Below are 18,760 nucleotides of genomic sequence, written 5' to 3'. Positions count from 1 at the left end.
ATTCGGTATTTTGAAGGCTAGCCACATTGTTTTACAGAACTTGATGAAATTTGGTATTTAATCTTCTTCATAAACGAAAGGAAAATAATTGTTCCATTTTACTTCAATATAACTCGATATGGAGGGTATAACAAGTTCGGCCTGTCCGAACTTAACGCCGTTCTTCCTTGTTTTACCCTCCACCATAAGATGGGGGTATATTAAGTTTGTCATTCCGTTTGTAACTACTCGAAATAATCACTGTTGACCCCACAAACCCCACAAACCATAGCGATATAACCATGTCCGTCCGTCTGTGGAAATCACTCCGAACGGATTGAAGTAGGTGGATGCAATTTTGGTGGAATCTATTATATGTAAGTAGGACTTTTGGTATTGAAAGCGGGCTATGTAGGTCCACGTTTTCGTATAGCCCCCATACAAAGTGACGCACGGCGCATCGTCGTTTTAAGGAATTTTTAAGATATTTGTCCATTTTATAACAGAATTGGTTGTAATTTAGTATTTTGTGTTTCCAGAGGCTAAGAAACATTTCTACCATAAAATGTTTATATAGGTCCACGTTTTGGTATAGCCTCCATATAACGTCCCATATATAGTACGCGTCACTTTAAGATATTTTAAATGTATTAGTCTAATTTGACAACTGAATCGGTTGTAACTTTGTATTTTGTGTTTACAGAGGCTAAGAAACATTTCTACCAGAAAATGTTTATATATGTCCACGTTTTGATATAGCCCCCATAGGACCATATCTCCCGATTTTCGGTATTTTGAAGGTTTTAGCCTCATTATCACACCGAAATGGCCAAAAATTTGGTATTTAGTCTTCGTTGGGGGTATAAAACTTTCCCCCAGAAATTTGTAGGTATAGGTCCACGCCTTCATACAGACCCCATAGAACGGTTCCTCCAGATTTTCGTTATTTTTAAGGTTGTGGCCACATTAATCCACCGATATGGCTGAAATTTGGTATTTGGTCTTTATTTGGGGCCTCAATATTCCTAAGAAATGGCTGATAGTTTATATTGAGTCTCCGTTGGGGGTATAAAACTTGGACTTGTCGGTACAGGTCCACGCCTTAGTATAGCCCCCATAGAACGGTAATTCCCTATTTTCGGTATTTTGAAGGTTGTGGCCTCAATATTCCAACGAATTGCTGAAATGTGGTAGTAAGTCATCGTTAATGGTATACAACTTTCCACCTGAAATTTTTCGGTATAGGTCCAAGCCCTCATATAGCCCCCATAGGACGATATCTCTCAATTTTCGGTATTTTTGAAGGTTTAAGCTATATTGTCTTACCAAAATGGCTGAAATTTGAGATTTCGTCCTCCGTTGGGATGCAAAACTTTTTCCTAGAAATTTATCGGTTTCGGTCCACGTTTTGATGTACATCCATGGAAAGGTACATTCCAATCTTCGGTATTTTGAAGGCCTCATTATAACACCGAAATGGCTAAAATTTGGTACATAGTCTTCGTTGAGGGTATAAAACTTTCCACCTGAAATTGGTTGGTATAGGTCAACGTCTTCATATAGCTCCCATAGAAGGGTACCTCCCGATTTTCGGTATTTTGAAGACCTCAATATTCCACCGAAATGGCAGAAATTTTGTATTTAGTCTTTTTCTGGGCCACAAAAATTTCCCTCAGAAATTTGTCGGCATACGTCCACGTTTTGTTGTACCCCCCATAGAACGGTATATTCGAATTTTCGGTATGTTGAAGATTTTAGCCTCATTATAACACCAAAATGGCTGCAAGTTGGTACTAAGTCTTCGTTGAGGGTTTAAAAATTTCCACCAGAAATTTTTCGGTATAGGTCCATGTCTTCATATAGCTCCATAGAAAGGTACCTCCCGATCTTCGGTATTTTGAAGGTTGCTGCTCAATATTCCATCGAAATGACTGACATTTGGTATTAAGTTTATGATAGGGTTATGAAACATTCCACCCGAAATGTGCCGGTATAGGTCGATGTCCTCAAATAGCATCCATAGCACCGTACCTCCCGATTTAAGGTTTTTTTGACATGTGTGGCCTCAATATACCACCGATATGATTGAAATTTTGTGTTTAAACTGCCATGAATATATAAAATATTGCAGAAGAGAATTATCAGTATAAGCCCTTTTCTTCAAATAAACCCATAGAAGCGTATTTCCACATTTTCGGTATTTTGAAGGTTGTGTATATCCGAATTTGAAGGTTTTAGCCTCATTATAACAAGTTGGTACTAAGTCTTCGTTGAGGGTATAAATCTTTCCACCCGAAATTTTCCGGTATTGTTTCATGTTTTTATATAGCCCCCATAGAAATGTCTCTCCCGATTTTCGGTATTTTGAAAGTTTTAGCCTCATTATTCAACGGGAATAACTGACATTTGGTATTTAGTCTTCGCAGGAGTTACAAAACTTTCCTCCAGAAATTTATCGGTACAGGTCAACGTTTTATACAGCCTCCATAGAACGGCGCTCCCGATGTTGTTAACTATCCAAATTCAGAATATTCAGGTTTAGGTCTAGTCAATTCGGAAAATTGTAAATATTGGTCCATGTTTTGGAAAGAACAAAAATGTCGCCTCATATGAGCTGTTTTGAAGGGAGTATTATCAGTTGAGATATATGTACTACTCCTGTAATAAAACCAAATTAAACTAATTGTTCTTCCTATTCACTTCAATACAGTTCGTGGTGGAGGGTATAAAAAGTTCGGCCCGGCATTATGTACACAGCATTAATACACTACTGAATACAAATCTACCTGTCCCAATTCAGAGAAGAATATTAGAATTAAGAATTTTCTACAAAACACCTTGAATAAGATTCTAAGTAAAAAGTTCCATTGAAAATGCAAACAAATTCTAGTATACATTTTTTTAAAGTACATATTGAGACTACAAAAACCCTAGTTGGGTTTTGTCCTGTCAGATCCAGTTCGGACTTTTTGGCCTTATCTAAACCGAGCTAAAAGTAAATTTTTTGCATTTATCCTGCCATTATCTCAGAAACGAAAAGGAATTTGGCCTTGATGCCTTTAGCAATATTGTAGCCCTAAATAAGTAGAACTTATCTGGTTAACAGACAGTACAATAAAAACTCCATCTAGGGCATTAAAATCGATAAAATATAGAAAATTTTACATAATTTCTGGAATTCTGCTCAGTAGCTGCTGAACTATTGGGAGTTGAACCAAGTGACCTATTGCAAAATGTTCCAAATAATGTTCTCAACAATTCTTGAGAACATTCTAAAACTCTAAAATGCTTATTTCAAGCTGTTTCAGCGGTATTTTGTATCATATGTTTTACAACACGTATTTCAAACATAGTTCACACCAAAAGTTTATTTCGGATTCACCACATTATTGACATATTTACTAAAAGCAAGGTGATATAAGCGTTTTACAACAATGGAATGTTCTTAAGAGTTATTTATTCCATATTTTTCTCAAAGATAACACTACGCAAAATTTAGCAGTTTTGGAGATATGGTGCTAAATGTATGCAGATTATTGAATTTTTAGATATATTATAAAATTTGAGGCTGTAAATGTAGTTTTTCGATTTCATTATTTCTCCAAATATTTTATTCTTATCCTTATCTACAAATTTGCCTCAGAGGTCTGAAGAAGATTCGCATTGGTTTCAGAGATATAGCCACGAATTGCTTTAAAAAGTCAATATTTCACCATGTTTAAATGGGGCCATAAAATCCAAGTTGGATCTGACACAACAAATCCCAACTAGGGTTTTTGTCGTTTGGATCTGTAGTTTCAAAAAATCCTCAGTTTAAATTGTTTGCACAAGATTGCCTTAAAAATGTTGCATAGTGTTATCTAGCAGCTAGTTCAGTTCTTGAGGGCCAGATATACCCTTTATATAGGAAGATGCGACAAAAATTTTCCGTATGAACAGTTGTTTCAAACAATTTCTCACTTAATCTGCATAAAAGCTGAAATATACTTATACATGAAATAGTCATACCCAAAAAGCAGAGTGATATGGAGATCGATCATCTTCTACCACGCCCCAATTGATATTTCCTGTAAATGGCATTTCCTTACTATGTATTTGGTCTATAAACATTCCTCTTTGATTGCTTTTTTGGAGAGGTGATAGATTTTATCTGATATATTGTCATATGATGTTGAACTCATATCCCTATCTTCCTCTTCCCAACGGGTTATTGTATAATGTACATATTGTTTGTAGTAAATACTTTTTGAATGGGTGTTTTTTTTCATATTTTTCTTATAGAAACATTAAACTTAAAAATTAGTTCTTTTTGAGTCATGTTTTAAAATAATTAATGAAATTACCTTTTGAATAACCTACCAAAATATTTAAACTATAAATTATTACTTAACCTCTTAGTGTCATAAATGTTTGTTAGAAAAAATCATTAAAAATAATTAAATAATTTTATAATAAATTTGAAATCTGTCAATAAGATTCTTCTTAACACAATCATTTTTTTTAATTTTACAACAAAAATGTTTACTAATTTCAAAATCAACAACATGCGTTTTGGTGAACCACTTGAAGCGTTTTGTGCTCAAAAATCAAAAATGGAAACATTAACGTCTAAAATATAATTCAAAAGAAACTTAAATGCCTATATATACATAATTAATTAATTTATCGGTCATAGTTTCCACTAAAATGCAATAACTATTTTTTGTTGGTTTTGGAGGTAGGGAAGGAAACTAAATTTTTAACAGCCGCCATCAAAAATTTTATGTGATTTGTGTGTTTAAGTAGTGAGTGAGGATAGAGATAGGAGTTCAGCAAAATATACATCTATATCGATCTATAAGTTTTAGTTGTACTTTACTATTTTTGGTTTTACGTAGTACTCAAATACATATCGTTATGCAAATATAACCATTAAACAACAGCAACAACACCAACAACTAGAGGTAGGAATATCAATCGAACAGCGTTTATAAATAAGAATGGCAATTTCGCTTTCGCTTACACAACATCGATTACAACAACAGCCAAGTTAATATCAAATTCAAATTGGTAATCCATCAATAAACGGTATTTAGTAAAACACCAGTGGGGAAATTGGGTGATAACAACAGCAGCAGAGCAATTTTTTATGGTAACATTTTAAAATATAGAGCAAGAGAGATGGAGAGGTAGAGAGTTTGTTTCTTTTTTTCCTCTAAACTCTAAAATTTACAACGTTTTTTTAAGGCAAATTTTCTAGAAATTACATACTTTGAATTCTATCAGAATCAGAAAAGTGAAGAAATTAACAGTTTTTTTTTCGCAGAAAGATAGAGAGTTTCAGTAGAAGTGGAAAGGGCAAAGTGAAAGTAACTCAAGTGGAACAGAACAAAATAGTTTTCTTTTTGAAATTAAAATTCAATCAGTTGTTGTTCAGTAAAAAATTATTTTTTTGTTTTGACTAAAATGTGCTTTTGATTCCAAAAAAATCTATTTAATAATTTTGTTTCTCATCTCATGACATTTGGTTGTAGGTTTAACTGCAATGGACTCCGAGGTTAAATCAAAGAAATAGTGGTTTTCATGAGTCGGAAGAATATGAAGGTAGCGGCGGTGCAGGATATCAAGCTCAACAACAACAGCAGCTTGCAACGTTGAGATGATTACAACGTACTGAGGAAGCATCGCACCAGAAGTGGCAGAATAGTTTTCCTATTGCACCAGTTTGTTCAATACAGGCCTATCTCGCTTGAGTCTGGCTCTAATGATCCGTACATGGAATATATGGCAGTAGCAGTCAGGTGTGGAACTACCGAGGTAGAGTTGCTGAACCTATATATCCCGCCGATAAATAGCTGTACTTAAGGTAATTGGCCCAACATTTGCCCGCTTTTGGAAAGTCATAACGGTCTGTTCTTGTGGGACTTTAATGCTTTAATGAGTTGTGGCATTCGGTATACGGAAACAACGGGTATAGTGTTGGCTGGGCAAATTGCACGGTCAATGAGGACTAGAATTGGCGGAGTGTGTCACAGTTCGCCAGACATAACCAACGTATCAACTGGTCTGGTGTCACATGGCAACCTGTCGTTTCTCTTGGATCAGGCCATCTCCTCATAAATGTCTCCCTAGAGCCGACTGCTCGATTTCATCAGCTCCGAACGTTGCACTTTTATCACTCATGGGAAAACTAATTGGCCTAGTTTCAGAGAGTTCACTACTCACCGCTTCAGAGATCTACCCAACTCTTCTACAGAAAGGACGTTACAAGACTGCCACCGCTAGCCATAGACCTGGTGGTCGAATACCCGAAGTGAGACCAAACTTCCTGCAGAGACGGCGGGATTAGCAAATGAGCGCGATGAGCTTCGTCAGCTCCCTGGTCCTACTTTCCTTCTTTTCAGGTTCAGGTAGACAGTCAGGGAGCTGACACTGGAAGTTCACAGGTTGGTCGGTGAGTATAAACGGAACAAGTGATTAAATCTTCTGAAGAGTTTCAACATTGGAGCCCGAATAAGTGAATTTTGGGCAACGGTTAAGACACTCTCGAACCCTGCAACGAAGGAAGATAGTTCTTCAGTCACGTTTGGCGACATTACGAGGTGCGCAAGTTATTTCAATCGACAGTTTATCGCAGAGCGAAGAAAATAGTACTAGTCGCATAAAATCTCTTCCTGCCGAAGATGGATCACCAAAATTCAAAATTGATGATGTTGGGAATGTCATCAGGAACGCTAAGTCATAAATAGCGTTGAGCCCTATTGGAATATCCATGGTAATGCTGAAACAGCTGGATGTTTCTGGATTCGATTATCTCAATAAAGTTTTCCTTTCGCTAGCCACTAGGTTCTGTAAGCAGCACAGCGCTGCACACCATCTCCACACATATTAGATGAGGACTCAACCAGAGCAAGCCTTGCAATAGGACATTATAGGTGGCGCTCGATTTATCAGAAGCCTTTGATACTGTTAAACATTCCACGCTGTTTGAGGACATTGAGCAGACTACCCTCCGGCCAGGTTTGAAACGTTGCACGATGGGGCCAATAGCAGGTTTTCGAGGCAAAAAAGTCAATTTTTGAAGTGAACAATTTGAAAAAAATAATAACGGATTTCGATTGCCAACACTCTGAATGACTAAAAATAAAAAAATAAATCAATCTGGTAACATCACATAGCGACATACTGATCTGGCAATGGTGACATATTTTCTTATGCATCACTTTCCGACATTCATTATAAATAAGTAGTGAAAGCATTTTAGGCGCCAAAAAGAACATTTCAACATTTTTATATTTTTCAAACATGGAAAGCTCTTCAATGGGTATGTAAAATAAGATAGTGTTAACAAATAATAAAAATGTTATGTGTGGTAAATGTATTTTTGAGTTAAGATGTTATGTCTTTTTTGGAGTATTTTGCTTTGTTATCCATGTGTTCTCTGGAGTATAACTTTTGAGATCTAGGTAGATCTAAGACATTATATATATGTGGTGAAAGGTATTAATGTGTACTATCATGTTGTGAAAAAATTAGCTGCGCCTATCTGCGCCTTTTCATAAAAACCTGATTTCAGATGTCGTAATACTTAAAAATATGGACATTTTTATGTTTTGGTTGGCGAATAATCGGAAACCCATTAATGTTACCAATTGGATTTCGGAAAAATTTAATAGACGTATATAATAATAATATATAATTTCAAAGATATCGCAAACTCTGGCTTTTGTGGCGGAATCTTAGTCGATTTTTACTAAATTTGGAACCTTTTTTTATTAACTTATAACAAACCACAGGCAAAACCATGAAATTTGAACATATGTATATAGGGAGCTATTTCTATATCTGAACCGATTTCAATATAACTTGACAAACTTATTTGTAGTCCGAATTCCGTAACATTTTCCAAATTTTATTGTAATTTTATGTAATTTGCATGCTTGTTTAATAATTTTCCTGAAATCGGGAGAACATATATATGGGAGTTATATCCAATTCTGAACCGATTTCAATATGATTTGCCAAAAATGTTTCTAGACCAAAATCCGTCACACATTTCAAATTTCATCAAGATTGGACATACATAGCGGGATTGGTGCACCAAATACCTAAAATCGGGCGAAAATATATATGGGAGCAATATCAAAATCTGAACCGATTTCAATATAACTTGGCAAACTTATTTGTAGTCCTAATTCCGTGGTATTTTCCAAATCGCATAAAAATTGGGCAGAATTTGCGTGTTTGGTCCATCAATTGCTTGAAATCGGGCGAACATATATACGGCAGCTATATGTATATACGAACCGATATGAACCAAATTTGGCACATTAGTTTCTAAGCCCATTATAAACATCTGTACAAAATTTGGAAGGTCTAGCTTGCCCCAGTGATTTGTTGCCTCGAAAACCTTTCATTGGCCCCATCGTGCGTTGGAGAATTAATTATGCCTATATGTGGGCGCTAGTCGTAAGTGGAATTCAGAAACATGAGGTCCGAACCATGTAGAGTGAAACTCCCACTTTCAAGGTGGGATGATATTCCGCGCCCTCCAGATGGAATGGAGATCGTAACGTGTGCGGATAATTGTACAATTTTGGCGTCAGGTAGCTTCCCTGATGTCATTTGTGAAACGCTGAGCTTTTATTTGACTGATCTTACCACCTTTTTCTAACGTGCGAAATATGCCACTAACTCTACGGCCACTCTGTTCGTAGATGGACCGCAGAAGAAGGTCCTCAAGTCCCTAGCCGGCAACACTTGGGGTGCAGATAAAGAAACCTTGTTGACCATAATATGATAGGTCAGTTTGTGAATATAGAATAGAAAAATCTTCGAACCTATCAGAATGCCGCCCTGAGAATTGCAATTGGGTGCCTCCTCATGTCTTCAAATATATCCGCCACTAAATTTTCGGCCACTTTGTTCACCACATAGACCGCAGAGATAAAAACTTAATTGAATGTCATGACTGATAATAGCAGAATTCCAACCACTAACTACCCCAAATTCAAAGGGTCACATTCGACAGCATGTTTATATCGTCCGCGCATGCTACAGTTTTGTTGCGACAAGCTGAGATGTAGGAAAAAGGCCCTCAAGTCCCTGGGTGCAGATAAAGAAACCTTGTTTAATGGGATAGTTCAGTTTGTGAATATAATTCCAACGCGATGGAAAAATCGTCAAACCTATCAGAATGCCGCCCTGAGAGCTGCAATTGGGTGCGTCCTCATGTCTTCAGTGTACCATCTACATTCCAAGAAGAATCTTCATGATCTAGAAAGAGAGGTCCAGCGTTTCAAGAGAGAACCTCTAAATCAACAAGCCTATCAAGCAAGCTTAAATAGCATTCATGCGGATTCAGTCGCAGATGACATAAACAACAATCGTGTGAATGCGACCCTCGTGGAACAGCCGACAAACTAGAGTAGTTTTGGCTCAACTACGCTGGGGATGGCACATCTGTCTGAAGTCCTATAGGGCAAGGATCGATGACACCGTGCAAAATATCTGCCCAACACACTGCACCTTTTCCACTACCTTGCCAAACCTATTTAACTAACTCCAGCAGATTTTTGGTTACATCCATCCCATCGAAGCAGCCACATTCCTAGAACTGGATATAGACCCAGAGCCAGATTAAGCAGTAGGGTGTCCTTATAGACGACCAGATGAGCCTATTTATAAGGCGTCTTTATAGATTACCACAAGGGCGTCTTTATATGCGACCAGAAGGGCATCTTTATGGGCGATCAAAAAGGCATCTTCATAGAGATCAGAAGGACATCTTCATAGAGAACAGAAGGACGTTTTTATAGGCGACCAGAAAAGAGTATTTATAAACAACCAGAAAATCGTATTTATAGACGACCAGAAGGGTGTATTTATAGACTACCAGAAGGGCGTATTTATAGACGACCAGAAGCGTGTATTTATAGACGACCAGAAGGGCGTCTTTATATGCGACCAGAGGGGTGTCTTTATAGATTACTAGAAGGGCGTCTTTGTGGGCGACCAGAAGGGCATCTTTATAGAGAACAGAATGGCGTCTTTATAGACGACCAGAAGGGCGTCTTTATGGACAGCCAGAAGGGCGTATTTATAGACGACCAAAAGGGCGTATTTATAGACGACCAGAAGGGCGTCTTTATATGCGACCAGAGGGTGTCTTTATAGATTACTAGAAGTGCGTCTTTATGGGCGACCAGAATGGCATCTTTATAGACGACCACAAGCGCGTCTTTATAGGCAACCAGAAGGGTGTCTTTATAGATTCCTAGAAGGGCGTCTTTATGGGTGACCAGATGGGTATATTTATAGAGAACAGAAGGGCTTCTTTATAGGCGACTAGTAAGGCGTATTTATAAAAAACCAGAAGGGCGTCTTTATAGGCTTTATAGATTACTAGTAGGGCGTCTTTATAGGCGACCAGAAGGGTGTCTTTATAGATTACTAGTAGGGCGTCTTTATAGGCGACCAGAAGGGCATCTTTATAGACGACCACAAGCGCGTCTTTATAGGCAACCAGAAGGGTGTCTTTATAGATTCCTAGAATGGCGTCTTTATGGGTGACCAGATGGGTATATTTGTAGAGAACAGAAGGCTATCTTTATAGAGAACAGAAGGGCGTCTTTACCGGCGACTAGTAAGGCGTATTTATAAAAAACCAGAAGGGCGTCTTTATAGGCGGCCGGGAGGTAATCTTTATAGACTACCAGAAGGGCGTCGTTATACGCAACCAGAAGGTTGTTTTTATAGATTACTAGTAGGGCGTCTTTATAGGCGACCAGAAGGGCATCTTTATAGACGACCTGAGGGGCGTCTTTATATACAGCCAGAAGGGCGTATTTATAGACGACCAGAAGGGCGTCTTTATATGCGACCAGAAGGGCGTCTTTATAGGCTACTAGATGGGCATCTTTAAGACAACCAGAAGGGCGTCTTTATATGCGACCAGAAGGGTGTCTTTATAGAGAACAGAAGTGCGCATTTATGGGCGACTAGAAGGGCGTCTTTATAGATGACCAGAAGGGTGTATTTATAGACAACCAGAAGGTCGTATTTATAGACAACCAGAAGGGCGTCTTTATATGCGACCAGAAGGGCATCTTTATAGACGACCAGAAGGGCGTTTTTATAGGCGACCAGAAGGGCGTCGTTATAGGCAACCAGAAGGGTGTCTTTATAGATTACTAGAATGACATCTTTATAGGCGACCAGAAGGGCATCTTTATAGACAACCAGAAGGGCGTCTTTATAGGAGACCAGAAGGACGTCGTTATAGGCGACCAGAAGGGTGTCTTTATAGGCGACCAGAAGGGCGTCTTTATATACGACCAGAAGGGTGTTTTTATAGATTACTAGAAAGGCGTCTTTATGGGCGTCCAGAGGGGCGTCTATATAGGTGACCAAAAGGGCGTCTTTATATGCGACCAAAAGGGTGTTTTTATAGGCGACCAGAAGGGCGTATTTATAGACGACTAGAAGGGCGTATTTATAGACGACCAGAAGGGCGTCTTTATAGACGACCAGAAGGGTGTCTATATAGATGAAAGGTATCTTTATAGATGACAAGAAACGGGTTTTTATAGATGACCAGAAGGGCGCCATTATAGGCGACCAGAAGTTTGTCTTAATTGGCGACCAGAAGAGTGTCTTTATGGACAACCACAAGGGCGTCGTTATAGGCGACCAGAAGGGTGTCTTTATAGAGCGACCAGAAGCGAGTCTTATAGATGACCAGAAGGGTGTCTTTATATATGACCAGAAGGGCATCATTATAGGCGACCAGAAGCGAGTATTTATAGGCGACCAAAAGGGCAATTTTATAGACGACCAGAAGGATGTCTTTATAGGCGACCAGAAGGGCGTCGTTATGGGCGACCAGTAAGGTGTCTTTATAGGGGACCAGACGGGTGCCTTTATAGATGACCAGGAGGACGTCTTCACAGTCAACCAGAAGGCGTATTTATAGGCGAACTTTATAGACGACCAGAAGGGCGTCGTTTTTATAGATCACCAGAAGGTTGTCAGATTTTAGGTATTTTGAAGATATTATGTACATTTTGTGACCGAGTTATGGGACGAGTATTGGACATACAACAATGAATGACGGGAGCCAGCCACAGTGGTGCACTGGTATGCACAACCGCCTTGCACGCTGAAGGTCGTGGGTTCGATTCCCCGACCAGGCAACATCAAAGACTTCAACAGTGGCAAAATACCCCTCAGTAATGTTGGCGACATTTCCTGAGGATTTCAGTCATGTAAACCTTCTCTACAAGTAGTGTCTTAAAGCGGGGTACACACGATCAGTTTTGATTGCCAGTTTTGCTCAAATAATCGGTTGCTTGCCAATGTGGCCGTTAATTTTTGTCAGTCATCAGGCAATCACAAAATATTTTGTGGTTACTGGACGGTTGGACAGTTATCGATACTTGCGAAAAATCGACAGTCAAAACTGATCGTGTGTACCCCGCTTAAGACACGCCGTCCGGACTCGGCAATAAGCAGTAGGTCCAATATCATTGAGCTAATATGAATCGGGGTCCACTCATTGATATGACAGAAGTCTCCCTTGTCCCGTATGGGATGTTTATGGAATAATAATTTACATATTGCATTTCAAATATTTTTAGCTAAACAAAAAATTTTATTTGCTATAAATTGACCTAAAGGAATTTTAAATGTCACTCAAAACTGACAGTGTAAATGTAAATATACTTCTATGTAAGTTCATATTTACATTACCCAATTTTCCTTGCGGCAATTGTCAGTTTGATGGTGGGTGAGAGAGGTGAGGCATATGGTAACCCTTTTCCTCTCAACACCCTCTCTCACCAACAAACTGACAATTGCCACAAGGAAAATTACCTAATGTAAATATGGACAAACTGTTCGTAAAATTTACTAGGCAATATGTACAAAATTCGAAATGTTTAAATTTTACAAATTTAATTTAATTAATTTAAATTAAAACTTTAAAATATTTCTAAGAATTTATTGAAAACCCAGATGTCATGATCATTGTTTTGGTATTTAAATTCTATTATGTTTTATTTTCAATAACTTAAAGATTTTTTTTTTTTTTGGAATCTTTGCACATCTACTTATATTCGTGTGAAGTAAGCAACAGCTGCAAACAATACTCCATATTAACCAATTTTGCACAACATTAATAACGGTTTATGTATGTTTGTATGTATATGAAAACGAAGAGCATTTTCATATCGCATTTTTTGTGTGTCAGGTGAAACACAATTGTAACAATATTGCACAATATATATGTATAGGTAAATATGTATATATATAGGGGTCTCCTACCGAATGGGTGTAGTGAATTTCAGCTAATTCACAACAACACTGATAACGCAGTATAGCACGACCACTTTTTCTGAAAGGTATTTTGTAAACAAAACAAAAGATGTTATTTAAAAATTGTTTTTCAAATTCGTCAATACCAAATGAATTCATTCAATTTTAAGAGAAAAGAACAACTTGTATAAAATTACAAAAAAAGAAACAAAATTTAAGTTATTTATATAATTACTAAAATTAAAGGTTTTAAAAATACTTTATTTAGCATTAAAAATTTATTTACTTTAGCAGGTTTATAAAGTTTTACTTTAAGATATAAAAAACAGACTAAGGAAGTGTTGTAAAAAATAAGATACTTGTGAAAATTAGACACACACATACGCACATATACATACTGCAAACTTGAACTTACCTCAATAATCGTGTTATATAATCTGGCCAATTTTCTGGGAACATTACCAAAAAGAAACCAACCGCAATCAATATAACACCAGCCAATTTCATACCGGCAAATGTGGCACCATACAGAACAACATCCAATGCTGTATTTACGTACATTACGTCGTACATATGTATGTAAATGGGAAAATAACAACAACAATAATAAATTGATTACAAATTAATTCAATAATCAACACTTTGTCTCCTTCGATTTCTTCTCGTTCGTGTTCTCTGAAGGATAAATGAGCCTCCGGAGACAAATCGAATAAATGATTGCAATTACAAACTGTGGACGAACAAGACAAAATGAGTTTTAATTACCTCCGGACACAGGAACAGCAGTAATTAAGCCTAATGTAACAAACATATTGTAGGTAACAGCCGAGCTAAATTGCATTAGAATGTGAAATACTGTAATACAACAATAACAACGACAAAGAAAGAAATGAGAAGAAACCAGATAGAATATATTGTTATTTTTAAACTAAGGGCCATTATTATATGTGTTCTTTTACTATCTGATGGATTTGAAAATGCAAAATAAACCAATTTAGAGGCATTAAAAATATAATTTTTACATTGAAAGTTATTGCCAAGAAGCTCCTCCTTGAAATTCAATCATCACTTTCAACTTTATGTTAACCGGAAAGCTATAAATCTGTTCGGTAAATCCAAACTATAACAAAAGAAGACTTATAATAATGGAGTTAAACTTTATAATTATACAAATAATTTACATATGTAATGCTATTGTTAATTTGGATGTTCGAAGGTATGGTTGTATGAAGCTTTGTCTAAAATCTTTCTAAGATATTGATCAGTAGATAGCGGAATCCTATGCAAATGCATATATGGTTAGGATGGTCGTAGAGAAAATCTGATTAGACAGAAACTCGTTTTGTCACAAAATAAAACGAATTGAGCCCAGAAATGTTTGCATATTTTGCATATCGTGCATATTTTGACATATTTTTACATATTTGTATAAAATGAGCATATGCAAAAATATAAACAAGGATTTGTAGTCTAACAATCCCACCGAAATGTGGGCTGAAATGTGGTATAAAGTCTTCGTTAGGGGTATGAAATTTACACCTAAAAATTGTCCGCATGGATCCACGTCTTCATATAGCCCCCATAGAACATTTACTCCCGATTTCCGATATTTTGAAGGTTGTGGCCTTAACATCACACTTAAATGGCTGACATTTTGTATAAAGTCTTCGTTGGGGGTATAAAACTTTCCACCTGAAATTTCTCGGCATATGTCCACGCCTTCATATAGTTCCGCATAGAACGGTATCTTCCGATTTTCGGTATTTTGAAGGTTGTGGCCACAGTAATCCACCGAAATGGCTTAAATCTGGTATTTGTTCTTCATTTTGGGGTATTAAACATTCCATATGAAAATTGTCGGTACAGGTCCACGTCATCATATAGCCCCCATAGAACGGTATCTTCGGACTTCTGGTATTTTGAAGGTTGTGGCTGAAATGGCTGAAATTTGGTATTAAGTCTTCCTTGGAGGTATAGAAGTTTCCATTTGAAATGTATGAGAATAGGTCCACGTATTAATATAGCCCCCATAGAACGGTACCTCCGGATTTCTGGTATTTAGAAGGTTGTGGCCTCAATATCCCTCCGAAATGGGTGAAATTTGGTAATAAGTCTTCCTTGAGGGTATAAAACTTTCCACAAGAAATTTGTCGGTATAGGTCCACGTCTTCATATAGTCCCCATAGAACGGTACCTCCGGATTTCTGGTATTTAGAAGGTTGTGGCCTCAATATCCTTCCGAAATGGGTGAAATTTGGTATTAGGTCTTCCTTGAGGGTATAAAACCGAAGTTAGAAATCTTCCGTTGCCTTACTTAAACCTTTTCTTACTTAATTTTTTTATTTTTATACCCTCAGTATTTATGCTAACGAGGGTATATACACTTTCATACGGGCAAAATGTGCCTCATCGAAATAATGGTTTTAGACCCCAAGTATGTTTGGACGAAATGTGTTTCAGACAATTTGGAGTCGATTGAGCAATGTCCGTCCGTCTGTCTGTCTGTCGGTCTGTCTGGCTGGCTGGAGCGCACGATAACTCTCGAACGAATCAACCGATTCGGTCCAAAATTTGGCTTTCGTAATATTTTGTCTAAACTTAGTTTAAGTTCGAAGATGGGTTATATCGGTCCACTCCTTCCGGTACCTCCCCCACAAAAGCTCAAAAATGTTCGGAAAATTTGTATGTATGATAACTCTTGAAGCGAATAACCGATTTGGTCCATACTTTACAAATCGTGAAATGTCTACCAGACTTACATGTGGTTCCAATATGGACTCAATCGGTTCACTCCTTCTGGTATCTCCCACACAAAATTACGGATAAGTTTGTTTTAGTAACTTGTATTTACCGCCCCCTACACGACGGTAAAAGTTTCATCAGGGGCAAGTCCATACTTCCTGAGAAAATATCCTGAAAGTTGCAAAAAAACCCCTATGACACCGTGTGTGGTGGTTGGAGCGCAAGATGACTCTCGAACGGATCTGCCGATTCAGTCCAAAATTTGGCCTTAGTAATATTTTGTCCAAACATAGTTTAAATTTGAAGATAAGCCATATCGGTTTATCTTTCAGGTACCTCCCCCACAAAAGTTCAAAAATGTTCGGAAAAATTGTGCGCACGATAACTCTTGAAGGGAGTGACCGATGTAATCCATACTTTGCACATTTTAATATATCTACCAGATATATATCAGGTTCGAATATGGAATTTATGTGTCTACTCCTTCTGGTACCTCTCACACACAATTTCGGATAAGTTCACTTTAAAACCTGCTCTCAGATCACTTTGATTTTTGTTGAAGCGATTTGCATTCGCTACATTCATTACGACGGTAAAAGTTTTTTTAGGGGCAAGTCCATATTTGTTAGAAAAATATCCCGAAAGGTGTAAAAAATCCCTATGTCACCGTATGTGGCTGTGGTAGAGCACGATAACTCTCGAACTGTTCAACCGATTTGGTCCAACATTTGGTCTTCGTCATATTATATCCAAACTTAGTTTCATGGGGCAATAGCGGTCCACAACTTCCGGTACTTCTCCTCAATATTTAAAAAATGACACTAAAATGCTAGGACGGTATCACTTGAATGGCAAACAATTTGGTCCAAACTTTGGATCTCCTAATATTTTGTCAAAATTTAGTTTAACTTCTAAAATGGCCTATATCCTCCCTAAAGGTACCTCCCCCACAAAGGTTCAACGTTTGTGTCTTAGTGCAGTTAATTACTACTCCACATTTTTGTCGGCAAGTTCAAATGTCCAAAAAGGGCCACAAAATTCTGAAGAGACCTTAAATACATTCGATCTGTCCGTAGGTGAAAGTTTCACTTCACATTGGCTGAGGGTATATATCTGTAGGCAAAGCCGATTGACTCTTTTTTTACTTGTTGATGTTTTCAGAATTTTCTCAACATTTGTCGAATCTTTACAATTGTGGATGTTCTGAATAAATGTTGACTTTTGACAACAAATCTGATATGGATGTTTTCTGTCCCTACAGAACCCATAGTGCACTCAGAAGGTCTGCAGTTCGATTCCCAGGCCACTCAACATCACATTTTTTAAACGGTGACAAAATACCCCCATGCTGTTGATCGGCAACAGGATAACTGTTTCAGACGCTGGGTAGGAGTAAGGATTCAAGAATCTTTGCTACGGGCGACAAAAGCAAAATCGGTCTGTAAAATTGACTTGTATAGACATTTGCCTAGCTTCAGTAGTGGGACCAATCTGCCCATTTTCTGAAGTTTGGGCACGATGTGGATGACTAGCGACAAGTTTAGACCTTTGGTGAGATGCTCGACAACCTACTTACTTCAAGTATTCCAACACCAGATCGAGGGCGAGCGTCTGCAGCAGTGTGATGTCTCATAATGGCATTTCTGTTACCCGACCATTAGAATTGTTGAGCAGTTGTGTGAAGCGGTGATTGGTGAACTCTATGAAAGCAAGCCAATTAGCTTTCCCATGATTGATGAAAGTGCGGCGTTCAGAGAAGATGAACTTGGGCGGTCTGGGGACAATTATAGGGAGATGGTCTGATCCAAGAGAAGCGACGGGTTACCAGGTGACGTCAAACCAGGTGACCGAGCAAAACGATTGATAGCTCAATCTATTCAGCCAGCACTATGCCACTCTGGAAAACTAATACCCCCACCTCCAATTCTAGTGCGATTCTTTCTGCAGTTGTTTTTTTAGCTTCATTTACTGCACCGCCGCACGCTGGTCGAAACCACTGATCTAGCGGCGCGAAAGTCAAAAAATCGAATTATAAAATTGCGAAATATTTTCCATTGTATAGATTACAGACACTTTGCAGACAAAGATTTTTTTTTATGTTTGTTGTTGTAAATATTCACTCAGTTATTCACTATCAAATACAAGAATTTTTGTTGCATCAGCTTTTAAAAAATTGTTGCTAAAAAATTAACTTCATATTTGTTTAAATGTTAAATGTTAAACTGGACAAAATTTATTTTTAATTAATAGCAGAGGGTGTGATTTAAATTATAAAAAATAGTTTGGGGTCTGTAGGTACTTAGTTATATAGCAATAAATTTTCAAAAAATTAATTTTTTTAGTGTTTTTATGAGTTGTACGAGCTTGTTCAATAAAGTGCATCTTGTTAACTTGACCGAACTTGGGTTCGATTATTTTTGGGGGAATTAAATTGGACTCTCTAGATACGGAATAACCACATTTGGGCTGCAAATATTTGCAAATCTTCTGATGACTGCACTTTTAAAATAAGGGATTTTGCATGAAATTCATACAAATTTAGCTGTGCATTTGTATGGGAGCTATATCAAAATATGGACCTATCTTGAGACATGTTTGCAAGGAAGAGTTCTACCCCCGGAGACACTATAATACCATATTATAGCTAAATATGTTAATAACTAGGTACAGAACTTGATGGCTTTGGTTCAAACCTATAATACCATTATTGCTATCACCTTGTTCAATTGCAGATATTTCTTTGTTT

The 18,760-nt window shown here is 37.5% G+C and overlaps 1 protein-coding gene across 2 annotated transcripts in view; it reads right to left on the bottom strand.

The window, feature by feature from the left end:
• The window catches only part of LOC141389210 (solute carrier family 35 member F3), a 156,249-nt gene that overhangs the window by 39,105 nt on the left and 98,384 nt on the right, over positions 1-18,760 (bottom strand). The window contains exons 6-8 of one of the 2 annotated variants that reach the window (XM_073960377.1): positions 14,038-14,127; positions 13,688-13,817; positions 13,282-13,351 (exon numbers count right to left, since the gene is read on the bottom strand). In XM_073960377.1, the coding sequence (XP_073816478.1) occupies positions 13,282-13,351; positions 13,688-13,817; positions 14,038-14,127 (290 nt within the window). The remainder of the gene's footprint in view (positions 1-13,281; positions 13,352-13,687; positions 13,818-14,037; positions 14,128-18,760) is intronic. The other variant, XM_073960376.1, reaches the window with a different exon arrangement.

This window comes from Musca autumnalis, unplaced genomic scaffold (assembly GCF_047663935.1).
Source record: "Musca autumnalis isolate F117 unplaced genomic scaffold, ASM4766393v1 scaffold_1, whole genome shotgun sequence".
Classification (NCBI taxonomy): domain Eukaryota; kingdom Metazoa; phylum Arthropoda; class Insecta; order Diptera; family Muscidae; genus Musca; species Musca autumnalis.
Note: the sequence above shows the minus strand (reverse complement) of the source record. Positions and strands in the feature narration are given on the sequence as shown.